General features: G+C 39.1%; 1 protein-coding gene across 2 annotated transcripts in view; it reads right to left on the bottom strand.

Annotated features, from left to right (window-relative positions):
• Nucleotides 1-24,548, bottom strand: part of nav1b (neuron navigator 1b) — a 54,775-nt gene that overhangs the window by 28,584 nt on the left and 1,643 nt on the right. For both annotated transcript variants that reach the window (XM_068314754.1, XM_068314755.1), the window contains exons 2-3: nucleotides 20,642-20,744; nucleotides 17,729-18,082 (exon numbers count right to left, since the gene is read on the bottom strand). In XM_068314754.1, coding sequence (XP_068170855.1) covers nucleotides 17,729-18,082; nucleotides 20,642-20,744 — 457 coding nt within the window. The remainder of the gene's footprint in view (nucleotides 1-17,728; nucleotides 18,083-20,641; nucleotides 20,745-24,548) is intronic.

The raw sequence follows: 24,548 nt of genomic DNA, 5'->3' as shown, positions 1-24,548 counted from the left end.
TAACACTTAATATTATTATCTATCCATTGATGGATCAATCAATAGACATGGATGGATGGATAGATAGATTGCATCTATCTATCTATCTTACATACATAGATACATAGATATAGACATGTATATGAACATGCATGTCTATATGTGTCATATACGTGTATATATATGCATTTATACAGTATCTGTGTATGTGCATGCATGCGTTTGTGTGTAAGTGTGTGTGTAATTGTAATTATGAAGAGTTTATAATTCTGTAGTTCTCAGTCCAGGAGAATTAATTCAATCTCAAGTCCAGTTCAGATTTGTATAATGTCGTTCTCCATCATTACGACTGGTAACCATGGGTGGAAATGAAATTCATGCCAGGGTTCAAAAATGTGGCACGTAGGAAAAGGTAAATTAATAATTTAAAGTTGAGTCACTGCTTGATCTGAATCAGTTCTTTTCCCTCACTCCTGTTTTCTCTGCTGAGCTGAGAACGTTCTTTGTGGCTGTGCAGCCCGCAATTAGGAGAGGCATGGAACATGGAATTGCATAGAAAAATACTGAGAGACAAAAATGGTCCTTGCACATTCAGAATTGGATTTAATCAGTGCTTCAGCTGAGCTGCAGTCACAGCTGTAAAACAGAGAAGTGGTTTAGGCTGTCAGGTCATGCTGGTTTTGATGGATTCTGATACCAGAAAGCAACGTGTTTGTGATATGATTAGTGGCTGTAGATAAACAACATCGGGCTCAAGCTTGACAAGAACAAAGAAAAACATAAGATTAATGTTTAAAACTTTCTCACATAAAATCATTAAGGAGACTAATTTTGATTTACATTAAGCCCAGACATTTGTGGTATGTCTGAACAGAACCACCTCTGTCAGAGGCAACAAAAGGGCCCATGAATAACCTCATGGGGACGTCAGCTAAAACGAGTCAGGAGGGCTTGTGGGCTGTTGATGTTACAAGTCAAACTGTCTGCTCCCAGAGGTGAAATCCAGACAAGGAGATGGTGGGAGGACACCAGTAAAGTGCATATTTCAGACACTGGGTGGCAATTAACTCTTTGTTTTCTGTGGCACAAATCCAACATCCTTCTGATTTACGTGTCTGTGCTTTTATTTGAGTTAGTTTGCTGTAAAAGAAGAAGAAGGGATGATTGGGTGGGGGCATCATAATGACATCAGATCTGGATCTAACAGCATTGTTACAAACACACATAGAAATGTAGACACTTTAAGGATGAATGAGAAAAATATGATGAGAACATGACCATACATAAAACATTTTCCTGGTAAAATGTAACTTCAAAAACTGGGTTGAAGAGAAAAAAAACGTATTTGTAAATTGTTTGCGATAACCAAATCTAACAGGAATAGTTTAAATAGCTACAATATATATATATATATATATATATATATATATATATATATATATATATATATATATATATATATATATATATATATATATATATATATATATATATATATAACTATAATAATAAATAAACCGCAAAAATGTTACTTATGGATTAGTGCAGCGTAACAATTTAACACATAAATGGAAAAATAATTTTATAGAGAGCCTTTTGCATTCATGTGATGCAAATATGATGCATGTCCAGCTTCTGGCAGGATCCCTGAGGATGCTTCTGTACCAAGATCTCCAGTTCTTGAACATTCCTGAGTTTACATGCTGCAGCCGCCCCACCAGCACTTTTTTCTAGGTTCCAGACAGGCGACTCGGACGACCTCTCTGATCCAGGACCTCTCAAATCAAGCATCAGTGGACTTTGTGGTTGGCCTGGAATCATCGTCTGTTTGGAATGTCCAAATAATTCAAGGGAATGATTTTGAGACTGCAGTTGTCATTAAAATGGAACTTTCCATTGAATGTGGAAACAAAACTTGAAATCTTTTGCATTGATCTATTTAGACTGTTCTTGTTTCATTTGGTTATTCCAAACTATTGATTAATAGTGTATTATGGCAAAAATATTCCAACTCTTAGTGTAATGAGTGATGCATCTTGCTGTTCACTTCTGTCTCTTGCCTCCACAATGAACAGCAGAGACAAAGACAGCACACATGGATCAGTGAATGATGCTGACGCAGCAGCGGAATCCTGCAAGAATGAAACGGTTTCCACAGATGTTCTAGATTTTAATACCAAACCGGTGTCACGTGGGTTCTTCTGATTTAACGCTGGTGACCTCCAACATCAGACGCCTCCTAAACTACAAAACGAAACTTTAATGCAGCCAGTTCAGTCTAATAGTATATCAGAAATCATAATTTCCTGCCCAAGAGCGATGCTTTTTTGTGGTAACATCAGTTTAATCCATCACCTACAATATAATCTACTACTGATGTTACTGTTAACTTTAAATCTTTACAATTTATATGATTAGTCTTCGCGTTCCATCCACGTTACATACGCTGAAATTGAAAATCAACTTGAAAAACACTGAGGCATCTCAATAAATGTCATTATTTGAACGAAAAAGTCGGGTTTTTAGGCTGTCATTACCTTAAAGTCAGCGCAGACTGCAGAGGAGGAACCTTCCCGATCAAAACGCGTCCGCTCATTACCGATCGATCACCGATTATCGAACAAAACTACAAGAATCGCCTGAGCGCAACTTCATTCCATCCCCGAGCGGTGACGCGACTTCTGCCCCGCGTCCGTGAGCGCAGCGCACCAGCCTGCAGTGGAGCGGGCAACTCCTCCTCTCTCACACACACACACACACACACACACAAAGGCGCAGAAGGACGAAGATGACGGGAAACATTGAACCCCTGAGAGAAGATGCCCCCCAGCCCCCATCTGCTGCGTGGAACACGTTACTGTAGGCGATTAGCAAGTAATCCTACTCTTAAATAAACTGGACTACCTACTCTTAAATAAACGGTGGAGGACGACGCACCCACAACATTCACTAAAGTAACTTTACTAACACCACCTTGTTAAAATACGCTCGTTTAATATAGGCAAAAACACGTGACATAAGCAGTGTTTTACCTTTAGTGGAGGGACCCCCCCCCCCTCCAGGGATTTACTTTAATACATAATGGATGGTCAAAAACCCACAGCACCACCCTGACAGACTAAACAAACTCACCCACCCTCACTCAGTGGACACAACCAGGGGTGTCTCATCTCACAAGGGAACATCACTCTGATTGGTGGCAGTTCTGACTAATGTTAATAAAGTTTTACTGATGTTGTCTTCATGTGTTAATGTGATATGTGGGTTTCTAGGTTTGGAAGAGAGTTGAATTTTATTAGTAATGTCGCCACCGAGGCCTCTGGTATGTTCACTTATTCATTCCAGCATCAGCCAGTTCCTGGTAGAGTAGTAGACGTGTAATGTCACACATCAAGGTTATTGTAAACGTTCAGTTATATTCTGAATCAAAGGAGTAAAATGCAGTCAAAAGGAAATGCTGGGAATAATCTTTTTGTTATGAGTTTTAGTTCGAGGAGCCACTAACTAGCTTTCCCTGTTCAGTTAAGCAAACTAACATTAATATTTATCCATGCTCACATATTGCTGCATGGCTATAACTGGAATGTGTTTCTTCTCTCAGAATTAGACTTACTGTATATGGGGTAATGTAAAAAGCACGTTCACCCATTATATAATATTTAATTATAATAAAAATGGTATCATTAAAAACTTTGTAATATTTGTTTTATGTTATTCGATTTCACCTGGGGCATTTCTGTGCAGACCTTGTATGTCCTCCCCATATCTGTGTGGGTTCTCTCTGGGTTCTCCAGTTCCTGTCTTTCTGTGTGGCCCTGTGATGAACTGGCGACTGGCCTGGGTGTATCCTCCCTCAGTGGGATAGGCTCCAATTGACCATGACCCAGATTTGGATAAGCAACTGTAGACGATATGATTGCAATTGTCTCATCTTCAAGAAGATGAATGAATGAATGAATGAATGAATGAATGAATGAATGAATGAATGAATGAATGAATGAATGAATGAACCAATCAACCAATCAATGAAAAAAGGGGAAAGGGAAGAGTTTGGAAGATGAGAGTGAATAGACCAGTGAAGAATAAACATAGAGAGAGAAATATTCAGGCCACCAAGTCAGAACAACAAGATCTAAAACATCTTATGTAGATTTAGGGACGAGGTCCTCACCAGTAAAAGCTTTTCAGTGTCATGTAGAAGAAATCTCACGTTGTGTTTTAATTACAGTGTTTGATAAAAGCCTCAAACAGGAAAAAAAAATTGTGTATGTTGGTATCAACAATTGGAAAAAGACACTCAGCGTGTTTCATTCCAGATACAAACACTTGGATCTCAGTAGGACTAAAACCCCTTTCAGTCTGATTGTGTACATTTAATAATTGTGGATCCTAAGATGATACTACAGTCATACTGCAGTGTCTTTGATGATTACTTGAGACCTTCAAACTGATAGAGTAAAAATAACTGGAACAGGCCTATTAGGAAAAAGACTTTGACCATTAGTCAGCTAAAATAAGAAAAATAAATAAGAAAGGGGGCATCACAGTGGCTCAGCAGGTAGTACTGTCACTGCACAGGAAGGTGGTTCCCGGTCCGAGTCCCGCTGTACTGAGTTTGCATGTTCTTTCCGTGTTCCCGTTCTCTCCGGGAAACATAAATATCTCAACTTCACTGAACAAAATGCATGTTCTATGGATTTATTGAGTATTTAACATTGTTGGTTCTCCTTTTATGTCAAATTGTGTTTTCCTGTGTCTATACCCAATGTAGTTACATAACCATGTCAGTGGTTAATTTCCACCCACTGGTCTCTGATCTTTGCCTCATTTGTTTTATAATTCCTGCTTTAGTTTAACAAATCAGCTCTACCTTTTTGTCCTACCTCTGGGGGCTGAACCGCCCAAAAGGTCTGCCCCTAAAACTGTCCGGGGTACATGGTGATTGTCAAAATAAAAGTAAGGACATGGTAATCACTTCAGAAAAGTGTTCCATGACTATTTTTAAAAAATATAATATCAACTTATTACTCATATAATATTAAGTTTTTTGATGTTACTGTTTAGTTGGCACAAATCTTTTACACAATTTAAACTAAACTTCAAACAAATTGTATTTTCAACATTGATTAAAAAGCTCCATTCTTTTCAAATAACTGACTGATGTCTTGATTTGTAACATCGTACTGTAATTGGAAATGAGAAATCTCATTACTTTTACACCGAGAGGCGTAGCGACACCTCCTCTGTTTGTATAGTCCTATAATAGTCCAGTAAATACAAGGGAACACAAAGAGTGCACAACATTCATGGAAGGTCAACCATCCATTTCAATGAAATGAAACCTGGATCCAAATTCTGAAAAGATGTTGTTTTTGGAACGACTGCCCTCAATGTTGTGTGAAAGGAAAAACAAAAACTCATGATCAGCAACTTTATCCAGATCAACTAGCAGTTGCGGCAAATAGTTCAACAGTTTATTTTTTAAAATAAAACAATTCCCGAATACCTGATGAAGGGGGGGGGGGTTCTCATCTATGATACCGTATCACTTAAATATAAGAGCTCAAATATGTGTTTCTTATGTCTGTTATTACTGAAAGGTGCTTATTTTAATGAATTTGTCTTCCTAATATTAACATATACCAGTGTAAACAGATTTAATTTTATTTCAACTCAGTAAATTCTGTCAAATAAAGCTGGATGAGAGTGTTCTTGGTTTCCCAAGTAAACTTTTAAGAGTGAGTTTGAGTCACTGCCAAGTTTTTAAATCTGACTCAAACCATAAAAGTAAATCAGAGTCCAGGGTCAGACATTAAAAGATATGATTAACATGACACAATCCTTAAAAATAAAACATGTTCCATCCTCATTTATTACCGTCTCGGACCTGGCCAGAAAATACTGGATCAAGGTAAAGCCTGAATCAGTGCGAGTATGACCACAAAGCCCACATTTTGACACAAGGACCTCCAGGGAGGCATGAGTAGCCTTGGAAAACCTCCCCACCTCTCTCATTAGCAGTGGAACAGTCGCTCAGGGATGACCTCACCAGATTCAGCTCTGTAAACAACTGCAGGAGGTACAGGCTGTGTGGGTCGAGGAGGACCCACACCCACACACTGTCCACATCTTAGCCCAGATCCGCTCGCTCCAATGCGAGTCTTCTTTTGGCTCTAAATAATGCCCGAAACCTATGAATCCACATTTTCCTCATGTTCCAGGAGATCCAGTTATTCAAAGATGTTGGGAGCAACCAAAGATCTTCTGGATTATCAGAAGGAATTGTCTCGAACAAAAGAACCTTTTGACCCTCGTGGTGTTTTGCGGTTTTGAGGCTTGCTCTGATTTTTTTTTCTTTTTCCATACAAGGCCACATTTTTATAAAACAAATACAGAGTCAACATAAATGGAATTCATAATGACTGCGGTTTTGCTGTCAGAGTTTGGAGTAGACCATGAGGCCTTCCCCCAAAACATCTCCAATGGAACGTGATGCCTTTTCGATAAAAACTTGTTGTGTCTGCTCTGCGTTTCTTATCACCTCTCTGATCGTCATCTGAAAAAAAACAGAAGTTCTCTCAGCCCATCGCTCCTCTGGAAAAATCTACATTTCTGTTTCTATTGGTTACTTTCAGAAGCAGACCAAAAAAAATGATCCTTTGCCGAGACTGATGAGTGATATAAATTGTTTACGGCACGAACAAAAGAGAAGAGCATTTTCTTGTCTCTTGTTTATCTCGTCCTGCCAGGCCTCAAAGCTGTTGAAGAAGCTTCTCTTCTGAGAAGCCTTGAAGTAGTGCTTGTGTGGTACAATAACAGCTGTCCTGCATCGATAACAGAACGGCTGGTCTCAGAAACACCTCCCACGTGTTTATTTAGGTGGACGGTCATTTAGCATCATCACCCACCCCCACCGGAGTTCTCTTATGTACAAACTGTGAGTTCAGAGACTCAGCCTAAATGTGGGAGGTCAGATAGGCTGAATCTCTGACTTTCACTGGTTTAAACTGATCTGATCTGACCTTGATAGTTTCTGATCTATCAGTCCTGTTGGTCACTTCACATTTAACTGTATTGCGAGAGATTTAGTGATGAATATAGATGAGGATCATAGACCAAAAGTTTTTCCAGTGCTCAAAAGAACTGGAAACTTTCTCACGCTTTTTAGATCATTTAACACAACAGCTGCTTCATAGGATAACGGATGGAAAGCATCTGCCACCAAAGAAAGAGCAACAAAAATGACTCAGTAGCATTTAGTGTGATGCTGTGTCAATTCATAAAAATCAGCATTAATAGAATGAATGCCAAATCTTTTCACCGCAGCTCTCTTAGTTTTGTGTTTAACTCTAAACAGATAAAAATAAATCTTAGGATTCACAATTAAATCAAAACATTATATTGCTTTCTGTACAGGATAGTACAGTGGTTAAGTCAACTGACTTGAATGCAGGGGGTTGTGGGTTGAATCCCGGTCGGGACAAACACTATCCAGTCAACGTACACAAATGCAGGAGGGGTGTGGTCTGGAATGCAGGAGGACATGGTTTCGAACCCCAGACATGGCGGACACTATCCAGTGAGGATCCTTAGGCAAGAGCCTTAACCAGCCTACCTCAATCATGAGTGAACACTATATATATATATATATATATATATTATCTGTCTGTCTGTCTGTCTGTCCGTCCATCCATCCATCCATCCATCCATCTATCTATCTATCTCTCTCTCTATATATATATATATATATATCCATCCATCTATCTATATACTGAATCACAACTCGGGTGTTCTTGTGAGTATATAGCTTTAATGCCCAAAAGTATGTGGACATGTTAGCAGCAACATGTATGTCTGATTGTTGTCTCCAGTCTGGCTGCAGAGATTTGTTCCCGCAGAATTTTACTGTGAGGGTTTGAACTGATGTTGGCTGATAATGGCTGCTTCCTTCAAACCTTGTTGTTCCAGTTCTCCTCACATGTGTTGGATGAGACTGAGGTAAGGAATCTGTGCATTTCAGTCATCCGCATCACATGTGGAAAAGTATTTCTTTATGGACTTTTGCTTTGTGCACAGTGAGACTGTCATGCTGGGGGGGGGGGTTCTCCCCAAAAAACTCACCAAGGTAAATAATGTCTAAAATGCATCATTAATATTCCCTTTAACTGGAACTGAGGGTCTAAACTCCACAGCATGAAAAGCCATTAAATCATGTGGAGAGATAAGTTTTCTTACTCAATGACAATAAACCAGGAAATATAATTTAGTATTTTGAGTAGCATTTATATATAAATGCAAAGCCTCAGTTAAACCTTGGCTACTTTCAACACAATACAGTAAATCTGAATGAATTGGAACCAGTTGTTTCTTGTGCAGCGCCACAGCCAGAATCATGACATTCTACTTCCAGCAGGGGGCGTAAAAAGGCAAAACTGGACCTCCCTATGCCTCAGTCCAGTGTTCATTCTCTATTACTGTGCATCAAAGAGCGACCACATGGCATTCGGGGGGAAAAAATAGGATGTTGCTGGGTTTTTAGCTCTTTGAAGCGGACATTCCTCCACTGTCTGCAGTGATTTCAGTGGCACAATCATGGAAATTACATCAGAGAGACAGAACCACGGTGTGTTAATGATTTATGTCTGCTTGAGTATCACTCATTAAAAGGGACTCAGATTTTTATTTTTTAAATATATTTTTTGATCCTGTTGGAGCCTAATTTTGATCTATATCATCTTTGACTAAAGCTAGACAAATAGGGTTGGGCTGCCTTCATTGCAGAGCAGCGGTTTATCAGTGAGATGCATCATTGACTGCGTCTGGGACGGCAGCCCGCCACCCCCCTCTCCACGGATCCTCAGAAAATGGACTCTGACTGATTATTGGACTGGAAAATAAATTCACCGTCTCCATCAACCTCAGACTGGAAACTTCCACCCACATTTCAGCTGATGCATGCTTGATTCTGAGACCCACACTCCAGTGCAGTGCCACATTTATAGCCTGGCTGGTCTATTCTGCTGCTGCCTATTAGGGGCTGCACCACTTCCTCATGTCATGCTCTTATCTTGACAGACGAGTTTCTATCAAACTGACTGATCAGGCATTTAAAAACAAACTTGAACCAACTCGATTTGCTGTCTGAGTAACACAGATCCGTTATCAACACAGAGTTGACACAAATCCAACACAAGGCAGCGTTATTATATTATAAGTCCAAACCAACTACTATCTGCTATCTGATATTTTCGCTCAACTTAAAAATCAATAGCAACAAATGTTGAATGATGAATGAAAAGGTACCACGCCATTCCCAATCATGTAGTTTTGTTCCTGTAAATCTAATTCTATTACACAGAGTGGAATCATGCTTTCTAGCTGAGACTGAGTATCACACACATACTAGTGGAATCGGAGCTTGTCACCCAGACGACCACACACAGACATGATACAGTGATGATTCAAACTCCCCTGAATGCTGCTATAACGCTCCATTATACATGTAGTTGAAGGTGTTATAGTGAAGATGGATGTAGCTTTTGGTGGTTGCCTATAGATCCACTGTTTTCCTGATACTTGAACTCTGCAGATTTACCCCAGATGTGTTTGAGCTGCTGAATGTGCCACCTGTAGGTTATATATGTCTGGTAAACAGTACCATGTAACAGCAAGACTAATAATCTAGTTTTTTTTATTACTTTTACTTCAGCTGTTGTAAAACTAATGAAATCACAGGGCACTGAAATGTGTCATTGAGAGGCAAAAAAACCAAAATCCTCTCTTTCAGAGCCACAGCCCATGAAGAGGTGACCCCCAAACAGTGACCTCACTAAACTGTAATCCCAGCAGCACCAGAGGAAGACTGGAGCAGTGAGGACACAGCCCAATCTTTTCAGAGATGGGTTTAAATGGGTCAGAAAACGTGTGAGGCTTCAGTATTTAGGGGAAGCACTCAGGGAGTGGAGTGAGGTCCAACCCAGGGAGGAAAAAGGAAATTGAGTGCCGACTGCCAAAGGCGCCGATCCAAGATCAGATGACTGCAGCAAAACCCATTGTGAATACAGATTGCATTTGTTGACTCACTGGTGTGTCGACACCACTGGAGCGAGTGATGAAATAAACTCAGAAATGTTTTGTTTTTTTCATCACAGGGCGAACAACACAAACAAAAAGAGAATGTGATCTTTTTCATGTTGATGTGAACCACAGCGCGGCGACGACTTTGTGAACAGTCAGGTCCGATTTCCTCTTTTCTTTTGGTCTGCCTGAACATTCTCGCATTCCTTTTGTATCATCGGTTCTCAAAAGTGGTGCACAAAGCTGAAGAAGAAGTGACAATGAAAGACAGAGGGGGCAAAATCAATACAATTTTAGGATACTTTAATTAAATATCTTGGTTTATGATTTAGTTTAAGTCAGTTCCTGTTTGAATTTGTAAGATCTCTCCTCATGCATCATGTTACACTGCTTCTTGTCTTAGATATTACATCGGTTAGTGTCATCTGTCAGTGATTATCCTGTGCATTTCATTTTGGCTCTCAGTGCATCATCATTCCTTACGTCAGCCTTTCCCAGTGTTGTGCTCTCCATTTTTTGAACTTTGCCTGTTCCCCATTAGACTATTTTGCCAACGGGATATCTTTTTTTGGATTGTACCCTTACCTTCCTTAACCTATCGTAAGTTTTGTCATCTGTATCGTATTTTGTTCATTAAATGATCAAACTGCTCCGGTTCAGCCTCTGTTGTCGCCATCTGGATCGTATCTTTTGGTTTCCTTGTTTCTGTGTGAGCAAACCGGAGAAACAAAACCCTCCTTGCCTTCTTCACCCAGTGAGAACATAATCGTTGCCACACTACAACCATTATAGGAAACAATGAAGATATCAAATGTATATCTTCTACTTCAATGTTGATGCTGTTTTAAGATAAAAATATTTTCTGTGGTTTGACAGTATTAAATGATTTAAATGTGAGGTTGGTGTGGATATGTTACCAGTGATGTCAGATATGGGTCATGTTCAAAGATGGATAAAAACAGCTAATCCAAACAATCTGATTTGAATGAAAAGTATTGATTTCATCTGCAGTGTGAACTCAGATATAGTTTCCATGACAGATGATGAAAAGTATTTCAGTATTTAGAGAACTTTAATGTTAACTTTCATGCTATACTTGCCAAACTATGAACACATTCACTCACAGGATTAATTATGGTTACGATGGAAAGGATGATGCAAAGGAAGCAAAAAAGCCACAGACTTATGTACAGTTATGGAGGTAAAGACATCAAGCACATATATTTGTTGCATGTGTCCTACGATCCATGGAAATCAATGCAATCATTCTTTTTGGCCCTATCTTGAAACAGTTCATTCAAGTTTTCTGGTAAAAATAATCCCTCAATAACTAATAAGGACTGTAAAACTTGGAAATAGCAAAACATACTTTGAAACAGTAAACAGTGACAATTACAAAGCAATCTATTTAAATGGTTAACATGACACCCTCTGTCTCTCTCTCTCTCTCTCTCTCTTTCTCTCTCTCTCTCTCTCTCCCTCTCTGTTTATCCATTTTATTTTGCTCTCTGTTTCCCTCCATCATCATATACCAGCATTCAAAGCCCCCCCCCCACACACACACACACACCCTCCACACATGCATCTGCTCAACAGCCATCACCCTGACACACACCGCAGCCCATCAGTGGGTCAGTGGAAGACGGTTGCCATGGCAGCACATCCCGAGCCATGTTGCCGCATGATCCGAGGTGTGATGCTGCTGAACCAGCCCTCTGCTCTGCATTGCTGCCTGCATGCACTCTGCAGAAACACAATACAGGTCCTCCAAATATCAGCCCACTAATCCCTTTGCAACACAAGTGGACAGGATTTTTCAGTCATTTGCTTCTTGTCTTTTTAATCTACAGTATTTACAGTACAGTAATGGAAGCATCAGTTATGATTCAACTGACTTGTTATGTGTGATTGTGTTCATGAGCCTCATGAACCCAACTTAATATATCAGATGAAGAATACATCGTTTTACTTAACTAAGTATATTATATATACAATAAATATACTGTATGTTTCTACAATTTTTTTTGCAAAATTGTACTAGACATGGTTTATTAGCTCAACAGCCATTTAATGCATGTGTCATTAAAGCTTCTCTATTCCTAATTCTAATTAATCGTTTATGTGTCTCTGCAAAAGATGTGTTGCACAAAGTGACAGAATCATTGAGAATCATCATCATCTCTGATGTTTTTAATAAACTTAATGCAACTTGATGAACATATGGGGGCGTTTAGCAGATGGAGAACACATACATCCTTCATAGTGGAGACTCAAACATACATCACATGGCTAAAAGCAAGACTCCAAATACCTGCCGGTGTTGCTTTGTGTCTTCTGAATATGTAACCATGCAGTCATTTGTTCACATATTCCCTGCATTACCTTTGTCAACCAAAAACAGAAGCCACAATCGAACACTTCCATACTCAACATAATGAGAAGGACATCAGTTCATTCACACAACTATTAATGAGGAAATGTAGTATGCTTATATATATACTGTATACCTGGATGACATGCTCAAATTGATCCAGGAATCGAGAGTGTAGCAAAAGGAACTTTTTTCCCTCAATGATCACCATGTGCCACATAATGAGCTGGCGTCTCATCCGGGGTAAACCCTGCCTCTCTCGTGTAACGACCTAAGATTGGCTCCAGCAGACCTGAGACCTTAAAGGCAGATAAGCCAATGGATGGATGGATGGATGGATGGATGGATGGATGGATGGATGGAAGATAGCTATCCTTGCTACTGAGCGGAAAGGGGCGGGGCTTACTAGAGTTATCAAACCTGTGAAAATTGCCTCCAAGGGCGTTTTTAATAAAACAGTTTTCTGTTTAATAAAACAGTAACACACAAATGAAAGTACAGACCAGAACCATTTTGGATGAAACTTGAAACACATTAATCCTTTTAGTTTGCAGCAATGTTGAACATGTGAGAGAAGTCACATTCAGTATAGTACATGTGGGTCTACCAACGAAAGAATGGGATATTTGAGACACAGCGACACTTTCAGTGTTTACAGCTAGATGTACTGCCCCCCAGCTTTCAAACCGGTACTACAACGGCAGCCAACAACACAAATTGATGAATCTAGCAATGATGAATAACACAATTAGGATTTATAAAAATATGGCATAAAACAGATTATTATGTATAATGGTTTTTCGAGGGTAATGAAAGAAACATTAAAGGTAAACCTCTTCTTCTGATGAGGCACTGCTGTATCCCTAGCTCTTTACTGCAGCTAGGTGCTTTTCACCACTTCCATCCCCAGTCAGACAAATGACTGGAGCCAAACCAAATGCTGAAAGATATTTGCCTTTTATTCAGCGAGATGTTGCAGTTTAAGGTTTCTAAAGCTAAGGACATTTGTAAGTCTGTCAGATACAATAACTGTTTTCAGGGAGATGGGCCCCATGTGAAATCCACATGGTCTGTTACAAACATTAAGCAATGTTTTCAACCCATCAGCTCAATAACATTAGGAAACAAAATGAAGTAGTTTTCTTCCAGAACATCTGTGTAGAAACGAGACGCTATCTTGTACTAACAGACACTACAGCTGAGAGTATGCAGAGCATCAGCCGTAACCGACTGACCGCCACTAAATTGGCACTGAAAGTTGAAATGTCACAATTATTTATACAACAGATTTGGAAAAACCAACCATACACCAGCAATATAATCTGTCTGCTGCTCTCCTTGTAAAACAGCTTCTTAAATATGGCTTGCGTGGAATGACATCATATGACAAACTTTGCCAAAATGGTGTGAAGAATCTGACAACAGGATAGGGTTGTCTGACATGGTTAAATCTAAATGAAAAATAAACTCAAAACTGTCAAGATACGAAACACAGTCTCTCAATCAACAAGGAAATGAGCCGGTAAACATAAGCCAACATTTGAAGGAGACACAGTGTCTGCTGAGGGCAAGATAGGAAATTAAGAATAATGCTAAAATTACACTGCCCATAATAACTACCAGTTGTAACTAGTCAAGCATTCTCCCATCCTCAGTATTTCCATAACTGGGTTGAGAGAAGTATGATGACGTGTGCTGACTGACCATAAGAATTGTCATCTACTATAATTGTCTTAAAGTAAATATAATTTTACCTTCATGAAAAAGTTCTTTCAGGGAGGATGTGCATTGAAGAATAAAAACTATGGAAACAAAAAACTACAAATACTTTTCAGTGTAATAAACCACAGCAGAGAAAATATAATGTACCAGAATTAATAGCCAACAAAAGCTATATTGTCAAAAAGCATTTTCAAAGCTGTATTGGTCAATATTTGGACGAAATATTGAGCAAACCAGCAGGAAAGCCAGCTTGCTGTGTTTCAGTTTATTGTTTGAGTTCACGGATTGCAGAATTCACTCTGATCAAAACAATTAAGTGCAGCCGCAGGACATTTTCAGGAAGTAAGCTCTTATAAACCTGTTCCTGAAATCATGTCATGTATTAGCGATAAAAATAATTACAAGAATTAGTGAAATGAATGGTACACTGTTATGAAAAGGTTTGAGATCATCATGTCAATTTTCCAGGATTAATGAGGGTTAATATTGTGGTGTTTAAATGTTAAATATACGTTTCCAAGCCTAATAGTCCAGTCCAGGATGACACATAGGATCCAATAAGAATGAATGAGACGACATGTATTTATCCCACTCTTCTTACCAAAGAGGATCATCTAATGGTGGACAGAATATAATGACACTCATAGAAATCACCAGTAACTCATGACACTTTAGTGTTTAAGTGAATCTCGAAGTGTTGGAGCATGATTGCACGGAATGTCTTCATATCTGAAAGAACATTAAATTCTATTTAAATATATTAAACATTTTCCTTCAGTTCAATTTGAATTGTTGACCATAATACCAGCTTGATTTCTTTATCAATTTCTTTATTTTCATCATTATAACCTTATCACTAAGGCGGCACGGTGGCGCAGTGGTTAGCGCTGCTGCCTCACAACACGGCGGACCCGGGTTCGAGTCCCGCTCTGTGCGGAGTTCGCATGCTCTCCCCGTGTCTGCGTGGGTTCTCTCCGGGTTCTCCGGCTTCCTCCCACCTCCAAAAGCATGCGCTTCAGGTTGATTGGCCGGTCCCAAATTGACCATAGGAGTGTGTGTGTGAATGGTTGTTTGTTTGTTTCTATGTGGCTCCGCGGTACACTGGCGTCGTGCCCGGAGTGTCCCCCGCCTCACGCCCTGAGACTGCCAGGATAGGCACTGGCTACCCCGCGACCTGCGTTAGCGGATTAAGCGGGTTGGAAAATGAATGAATGAACCTTATCACTAAAAACATATAAACAAATAATGCTGCTTTAAGTAAGACTATGCATGCTAATATTGTGAGGTGATACGAATAAAAATTGCTGTCACTACATATGCACAATACTACTAGCAATCAGTAATAGAATCCAGTTAAAAATGTATTTTAAAAAAACATTCTTGAACTTGAATTTTTCTGACCAGTCTGTCTCACTGAACGAGCTGCTCGTGAGGCGTTTTGGGCTGTGTGTCCTATCAGATTATTGATCAGGCAAACACACAGTAACAGTGATTACTGTCAGAGTGTGTACATTTAGCCTCTGGAAAACCTGTGCTGTCTGGTGTGGGTTAATCAATGTCCATTAGAAATTGACCATCTGATTTCTGCCTTTTTGGGGTTTTAAAGATTATCCATTAGACTTATGCATCTTAAGAACATTAAATACTTAAATCAACAATTTCATTTGAAAAACACCTCTTTTATTCCTTTATTTTAGCTTAGTTCAATTCAGATCAGTGAAACCTTAGAAAATGTCAAACTGTGGCTATAGTGAAAGGGAACAGAAATTACATTTCTGCACAGAGTCGATTAGTGGTTGGTTTCCATGGATACGCAGGAGGAGCCTGATCTATTTTCAAGAGCTGGTAGCTAAAGGCTCCCTATGAGCTTAACTGTGGGTGTGTGACAAGGAGAACACTGTACAGGGAAAATGCAAATGCATAAAATAATTTACTGTCAGAAGAAAATGATACCATGTGCCGCTGCAACAAAACGTGGATCAGCTTGTTATCTACCAAAGGCTGCTAGTGTATGTGTGAGGCAGGATGGATTCTTTACATTACACAGCAATATACAAAGAGTTCATGTTAAAAAAATAAGGATACTGAATACTCCTCTGCACCGACTCGGTCACATACCAGCAAAGCATACGAATCAGGGTTTTTTTTTTAAAGTGATGGATCTTCTAAATACAACCAACTGAGTCAAGGTCAGAGAGGAAACAGCAGCCAGTACTTCCATACATTGGTTCATTTTGGAACACACAATAGTTTACCATTTTTGTGGTGATAACACAATGGAAAAGACAAAACACATTTATATCCACACCCGTATCCATAATAACCCATAATTGGACATAATCCATTTTGGGGACCAGTTGTGCAGGTGTCGTTGGACAGAGCTGAGCCCCACATTTACCTCTGTCTACAGACCAAACCATCAAGGCAGAGTCCACACAGCAAGAGACAGCATGGAGCACAGGGAGGATTTAAATAGATTTCAAGTACATATGTGTTACAGTGAGGGAGATGAGATAATCTCTGTTAAAGCCCACAAGGCTCCCCCCCAAAAATAAGTATAAACTTCTAGCCATGTAGCCACGTGTCAATCTTCAAATTAGAGTCAAATTTCATGTCAGATTTTTCTTTCTTTTCTGATTCACCACCAAATTTTACAAAACTCAAATTGACCCATTTTTGACTTTCTTCTTTACTTTCATCTAAATGTCTCAGCTCATTTATTCCCATTACTACACCCTGTCTTAAAAATGTGACCTGGCTCTCAGGGCCCAAACACGAGCTCCAGCGGCTGAGTGTAAATCCCACTGCATGCACATCAGAGAAAAGCTGCTAAACCGCAGTGAAGAACTGCCCTGATTCTTTCTCTCCCTCTCTCTGACTTGCTCAGCTGTCAACTTGGAAAAGAGAAATTAGCTAAAGACACACAGATAATGTGAGAGGACAGAGGTGAAGAAGGTGGTCATGACGAATGACAGAAACAGAAACTTGAAGGAAAAGAATCACTTTTGGGGTTTAAATTAGCTTTTTTTCTGAAGGTGGTTGATCTCATCTTCAGAAGTTTTACATTTATGTTGCCTCCTAGAGGACGCCCAAGGAGAGTTCACATTTTCTTTTCATCTGATGAAAAACACCTGATCAGCAGTCTCAAACAATCTGAAAGAGACTTTGAGAAATCCTTAAGAGCCAAAAAGTAAACGGACAAAACAGCTGATGGAGACTTTTTGATACGCAAAGTTCATGTCAAACACAAAAACTCACAGAGTCAGCACAAAATGGGGCGGCAGTAACTCAGTCCACTGGGTCTTTGGCTTGAGACAAGAGGGTGGCTCAATACCATTGACGGGAAAAAGATTTTGGAGTGTGAACTGGCAATGGAGAGGTGCCACTTCACCTCTCGAGCACTGGTGAGGTGTGCTTGAACAAGGCACTGTCCCCTTTATAAGTTGCTGACTGGTTAGAACCATGATGGAGCTGCCCACTACCCTACCTCTCACCATAATTTGAATGTCCTATAGATAGATAGATACAGTAGATAGATATGTCATGTTGGCACAAGGTTAAATCTTTGGATGCTCTTACCCGTTTGCCAGGTTGTCGTCACCATCGTCCGGCAGGCTCTTCCCTAGAAGGTCGCTGTCACTCAGGTAACCAGACTTGACATCGGTGTCATCCAAACCTTCGACAAGCTCAATGCGAGACGTGCCACTGAGGCGGCCAGAGCAGCGTGTTGGCATCGTATGGGCTACATACTGGGAACCGGTCTTGCTCCCCTGGTATCCTCCACCAGTGGAGGATGGAGCATCACCAGCTTGCAGTCGAGGGCTGGCCTGGCCGTGGCGCCATGAGAGAGGAGACGAACGGTTGGACAGACTGGAGATGCTACGAGCGTTGGTCTCATCACTGTCATAGCCCACGTTACTGCTGTCCAGACAGCTAGGAAGAAAAACAAGAGGGGTCTGTGTGCATTACCTCTCTATACGTGAGACGTCAATTGACATTTTTTTTACAAATATGTTTTTCTTTCATTGTCATCCTCCAGAGTGAATCACAGACATCTGTGTTAAAGGGACTAAAGTTAGAAACTCAAAGGCAGAGCGACAGATGATGGAATATTTCTGTTCATTCATCATACAGTAACCCTCTGAATGTCTCAGACTTTTTAGATAAAATGTAGAAAATATGGCGCTGTAAATAAAGCCATCTGAGTGGTCCCCCAATGGCTGGGAGCCTATTCTGTGTTTGCTCATTACATAACTACATGAACCAACTCACCTAAATAAATATTGCAATGCCTACAACCAAAAGAGTATTTTTATCCAGTGGTGATGGATAATTCATTAATATGGATGGCGGTGCCTCTCCAGTATTTAAATGGGCAGGCTAAAAAAATTTAATGGATGAATTATATTGTAAAAATAAGACAAAATTGTTTTGGCCCAGAACTGCTCTGGTTCTTAGAACCACATTTGGCTTTGTCAGCCACTGATGTAAAATTATCTTAACATTTCACTTGGGCTAAATAAAAGAAAAGTAGCCCAGGTTAAATATTCACTCAAGTGCAAGGAGTGATAGTCTGATTTTTTTCAAAGAAAAATTTGAGCTTTAAGTGTGACAAAGAGACAAAGAAATAACAAGCACTGAGTGCTTCACCCAAATGAAACAATAATTACAAAAACAGGGATAGAAAATTTAAATAAATTTGATAATAGTGAATATATGTTCCTAGGTATTCGAATTGAAATTTGTATTTAACCTAACAGTGACATTCATAGCATATAAATAACATTATGTGCGAAACATTTTAAAAGTAGTCTAGCAATGTAGGGGTTAAAAGCACACACACGCACGCACGCACACACACACACACACACACATACTGTACATATACATGTATTGTAGTTTTTATTTCGAAATATTCAGCATGCTGGCCTCCCTGATACCAATAGAAAAAATGTTTTCTGTAGCTTTGAGCTGTAACTTACAAAAGCCGTAACCACAATTTTCTGTGAACCTTAAAAATTTTTTAAAAAAAACAGTAAATGGTCAGAGTGGGTTGAGGGCACAGTAGTTTAAATGGACTACTGTGCTGTATCTCTTCTTGGTTGTGGTTATTGGCGAATTACCTAATAACCACAACAAGTGTCTGTTCTTAGTTTTGGGGAAACCAGTAAATGGTGCTTCATATCAGTTGACTAATGGACACCAATGCTGTCGTGTAGCAGCCGTCTCAGCTGACATCAGACAGCCTGAAGTTCTTTCGGGAGGACAAACTCCATAATATACTCAAATATATCTGAGGCATAGCAGTCTTTTGTTATTTATGACCATTGTTGCAGATACAAAATATCTACAACAATAAATATAGGACTTTAAGAAACTGATTCAATCCAATCTTAGCCCCTGACTAAATGACAAACATACTGATTTAATAGCTTCCATATTTCTCTGCACCTGACCAGTTTAATGTAGGCTTAGTAATTCATGGTTTTGCTTATTTTGTTGGCCTTGTAGCAATCATTATTGAGTTTTATTCACCAACTAATAAATTACTCAGTCCTTTGATATTTTGTGTTTTTGCTGCAGTAACAGATGACTTCAGAGGTTAAAGAGAGCAGCTGAGACCTTTAAAGTTTTATAGAGCTGCAGAACTTTGTTGGCATTGGCTCTTCAGCAGAATTACATTAAAAATTAACAATAAAAAAAACTGAATTGATTGCCTAAGAGAAAAACTTTGGCCAAATCACACTTCCTTAACTTTTGGGGTGGCTCCAAATAAAGTGGTGTATCCAGGATCTTTTACAAGATTTCCAGATTTATTTACATCTTTACGGTCTTAGGGTATAATGCATGGAATTCAAAATTAGTGTGCAAAATTTGGTATGGATCCAAGTTTATTTATAAAGAAAGCATTTTAAATCAAAAGTTGTTGGAAATCAAGCAAATTTAAATCATTTTTTTGACTTTAGATAAGGTTAGTGGAGATTTTTAGTCCACTGGGTGCACCTTTTTATGATATGATCACAGACTATTAACATTTAAACTTTTACCGAAAACTGAGTCTCTGGTAATTGACAATATTCATTAATGCGGGTTTAAGACTGATGTTTGTAACTTAAATAGACTAGTCTTCACATCACACAGACTTTTAAATCCCAACATCTAAATCCAAATGAAACAATGACCTTTGTTTCCACTGATGTCTTTTAACACTGCAGTTGCTGCAACAAAGTAATGGGAGTTGGATTTTTTTGCTTACAAGAGCAAAACAGAGATTCCTAAAATGAAGTCTTGATCATGAAGCAGAGAAAAGTTATTTAAGAAGAATGGAATCCAGATGTTTTCCAGGTGGCACCTCTCCAAGCAGCCTCGGGACAAATGTTTACTCATCATTACACTATGCATTGATCCAACCAAGTGTTTGCTGATTGTTCAGGGTTTGAAGAACCAATTTCACACATGTTTTGGTTTTTAGGTCTCCACTATAAAATGTACCTGTGGCTCAGCTGAGAACCCCGCAGACTTGACATTGTATCCTCCAAATTCTGGCGGAGGTCGAGGACATTCTGCACGGTTCTCTTCCTTTGGGATTCAGGATCTGTGAGGCAGTTGTACAAAACAAAAGATCATAAAACCTTTAGCAATGCAAGAATATGTTTTATAATGGTCCAAGCTTGTGTTTTAGAAAATCTAAATCCATATATTTTTACTTCCACGTGCATGTGTTCTCAGTTAAATGATCTATGAGCGGACTGGTGTGACAGATGTCATCGCTGCAAGGACGCAAAAAACATAAGTGCACATCATTAGTCAGACAAATTTCACTCCATGGCCTCTGTCACCGTGGAAACCTCCTGTCTAGCACCGTCTGCTCTAACATGGTTCACGCTGAAAATAAATACTGAAAGGCTCCCTGTGGCTTACGTTTCCCGACTGGGGGATGCATTCGGGCTTTAAAGTCTTTGGAGGCCTCGGTTTTCTTTTCTCTTCAGATAATTAAGATTCATTCAGTTGACAAGGATTTCACTGCAGGTCAATGTTTTATAAGACAGTTAGCTGCTACTCAAAGTGTGCAAAGTTGTGCTAACCATGACACAGAGAAAATCTCTCAAACTTTAAAAAAAAAAAAAAAAAAAAAACACAAGCAGATGTGGTTTCTCCAGCAATGGGAAGAAGAAATCTGTTTGGAATAACAGCTAAACTTAAAATTCATTCTGGAGAAGCTGAAGGAAAGGCAGGATGTCAGAGATCTCACACACGCACATACACAGACATACACACACAGTGTGTTATGTGCTGCTCTCATAAGAATATGTAATTCAGGGGGATGTCACAACACGTATGTCTTGATAGCATCAGGATCACATTAAAAAAATGTTCTTTCACTTCACATTTTTGCTAAGATATTTTTTACAAAACACTTATCTAATAGGGGATCCATATCTGCATCATAGCCAAGAGTGTTTTCACTCTCATACTTTAGAAACATGATCTGGTGTTTGTAACACTGATATACAATTAACATGCTTACTGAAACAGATTTGAGAACAGATTATCGATTATCAAACGGCCGATCCTGTGATCATACATCACACTCTCTACCACTGAGCCACTGCGAGTCCCCAATTGACCACAAACAATAATTTACCAAAAAAGTAGATTCAGTAGATTCCGCAAACCCATGGACAGTGACAGCCTATAATCATATAATTTCACCAGCTTGAATCATGTTGTTGTGCTCCTTTTCTTCTTTTGTGTGTCAACATGTTGGTGACATGACATAATTTCCTTATGCTACTAAACGTGATTATAAGGTGGGAATGCTTTTCAGTCCAGGAGCAACTGCTAATGAAAATGATTTATATGTAAAAGTCTTAAAAGAACACGCATCCACAGGAAGGGGTTATGAGTATGCAGTAGGTTGTATTTTCAATGCTTTGTCTGCCTGGACTGCAGCTCTATCGACTTCAAGAGAAGAAAAACTTGGACAGAATACTGAGGCAGAACAGAATACATGAATAATGCAGCATAGGTTTTCTGCATTGAAACAGACTAAGATATGGCCATCTATTGCTACAGACAACCCATCTTGATGGACAACTGTATTGTTAGGTAAATGTGAAGTAATGAGGAACTAGTTATCTACTCTGTCAGTGTTAATAAAACCACTCATGAGTGAATTAATCAGTATGATAAATTCATAAATATTCACAGAGGCATTTTTCATTGATATCAGATCGCCCAGTTACTTCTTGAGCAACTCATGATCTTCAATATGATCCATCCTACTTCCTCACCCTTTCTTAACAGAACTAGTTATCTAAGACACCCTTTGTCCCTTATTAAACTTAAGTTTTGCCACCTAAAACTTAATGATTTTTTTGCTGATGGTATTGTTGGAAAATGGAGACATCAAATATGTTTCTCAAATATGAATCCCCAATTCAAACAGTTTTTCACCTGCCTTTTACTAACGTAACGGTTGTCTGAACCGTGAACTCAACATTTTGTGACTGTGAACTCTGTAAGTCCTGTCAGATTGTCATAATGCCGTCTGTGACCATTGCCTTACCCATTCCACTGCTCCACTATGATTCTACATAGCTATAGGCCATCGCTGCCTTTGAGTTCTTGCATGACAGATCATGTATAATTACAATGAAATGTGGTTCGCTCATCCTTTTGCTGTCTGGAGGAGAATTTTTCCAGGAGTCCTGCTGTCTGACTTACTCTGATCTTGTGCGTTCTTCATGAATGCCCATATCTATCACCCTAATACCCTCAGACCGATTTGTCTGCTTTCATTTACATTTTCACAGCGTACAGTTTTTCTGCAGCCTTGCCTTCTGATGGAGTCATGTGACCTTCCCATACAGGACAGCAGTCAAATTGCACAAATTTAGAAAGCCAGCTTATAATTATGTTACAATTTATAATTATTAATGTAAAAACCAAACCCATTAACTGCAGTCATTCCTCACATCATATCCGTAAACTAAGAGAACATCTAGAGTGAGATGTTAATGTAAAATTTTTGCAAGTTTATAATGATTTCTACTGTAGAAGGACAGCTGTGTCTTAAGACATGAGCACTCAGAAAAATACTGCAGCACTTACATGAAAACATTTAAAACATGTCCACTCCAAAGGCACTGTAGGTCATGGAAAAGCTATGGGATGTAATGCAACCTGTACGATTACTGTCGTCAAAGAAATGTTCACTATTTTGTAAATCAATCTAAGTCAGTAACTAGAACCAATGCAATCATAGACGCGACACCCCTGAATTCATAATTTAACCCTGACCTACTTGCATAGGTCAAAGATCAAAGCTAGTGCTCTGACCTACTTTCGTAGGTCTTACTCATACTGGCTTTCTCCCTCATCTTTCTATCTTTATCCGGTTCCTGAGTGTACAAAAGTTTAAATTTGACCTTGACCTAGTTTTCTCAAGGTCAAGGTCATCAACTCAGTTTCATCCCTTTTGCTGCCCGAGTAATGTACTTTTTGTTTCATCTTTCTATCTGCAACGGTTGCGAAGATATTTGGTGGACATACGAACGGACGACCGAACACACAAACACTGACAATTACATTACATCACCGCTTTGAAGTGGGACGTAATCAGTGATTACATGATTCCATCACCATGATCCATGACCATTTGACATGAATATTTGGCTCCAAGAACATCAAAGAAATCAGGGTGTCAAACTGAGGACAGCAGATTTATCAATCAAATAATTCTACTGCAGATTTTGGGATGCTGGTTTAATCAAGCCGACATGTATTTTCCAGTTTTTAGAAACAACAAACCCAACGTCGCCATTCTGCCATCCAAGATATCCTTGTCAGAGAACACAGTTTCTGTTGACTTAAGGTTCGACAAACATGAGTGACACATGTCCATATTGGCTAATGAGGCATGGATAACAGAGTAAATTACCACAGATGTGTTCATTAAAATGAATCACAGGACATGCTGCCCTGATGATACTGAAGCAACGGATAAACAAACATCTGAATAATACATGACATGTTCGAACCACATTTGTCAATGCTAGGATTTTGGGAATATGAATAAATGCTTTTGTGAGCTTGGAAGAAACATGCTAACTCATTTTCAATCTCTCTTTCCCTCTATTTGACGTCTTAAAGATCTCCTATTTAAGAGCTACTGAGAAAAACTGCATCTGAATGTCTCTTAAAGACAATGATGAGCATCTCTTGTCACATGTCTGGATCATAAGATGTGAAATATTCACTGACTGCTGTTAAGGAGGGGCCGATAAACACATTAAAGAAAACAAGAAACAATTATGAAGTAATTTGAATTTAATAGTCACTTGTATTGTTTATCAATATAACCTATTGATAACTCTGACCTCTGTTGCTAGAGAAA

Source organism: Antennarius striatus, chromosome 5, assembly GCF_040054535.1.
Source record: "Antennarius striatus isolate MH-2024 chromosome 5, ASM4005453v1, whole genome shotgun sequence".
Lineage (NCBI taxonomy): Eukaryota > Metazoa > Chordata > Actinopteri > Lophiiformes > Antennariidae > Antennarius > Antennarius striatus.
The sequence above is the reverse complement of the archived record's forward strand: the minus strand, read 5'-3'. Positions and strand labels throughout refer to the sequence as shown.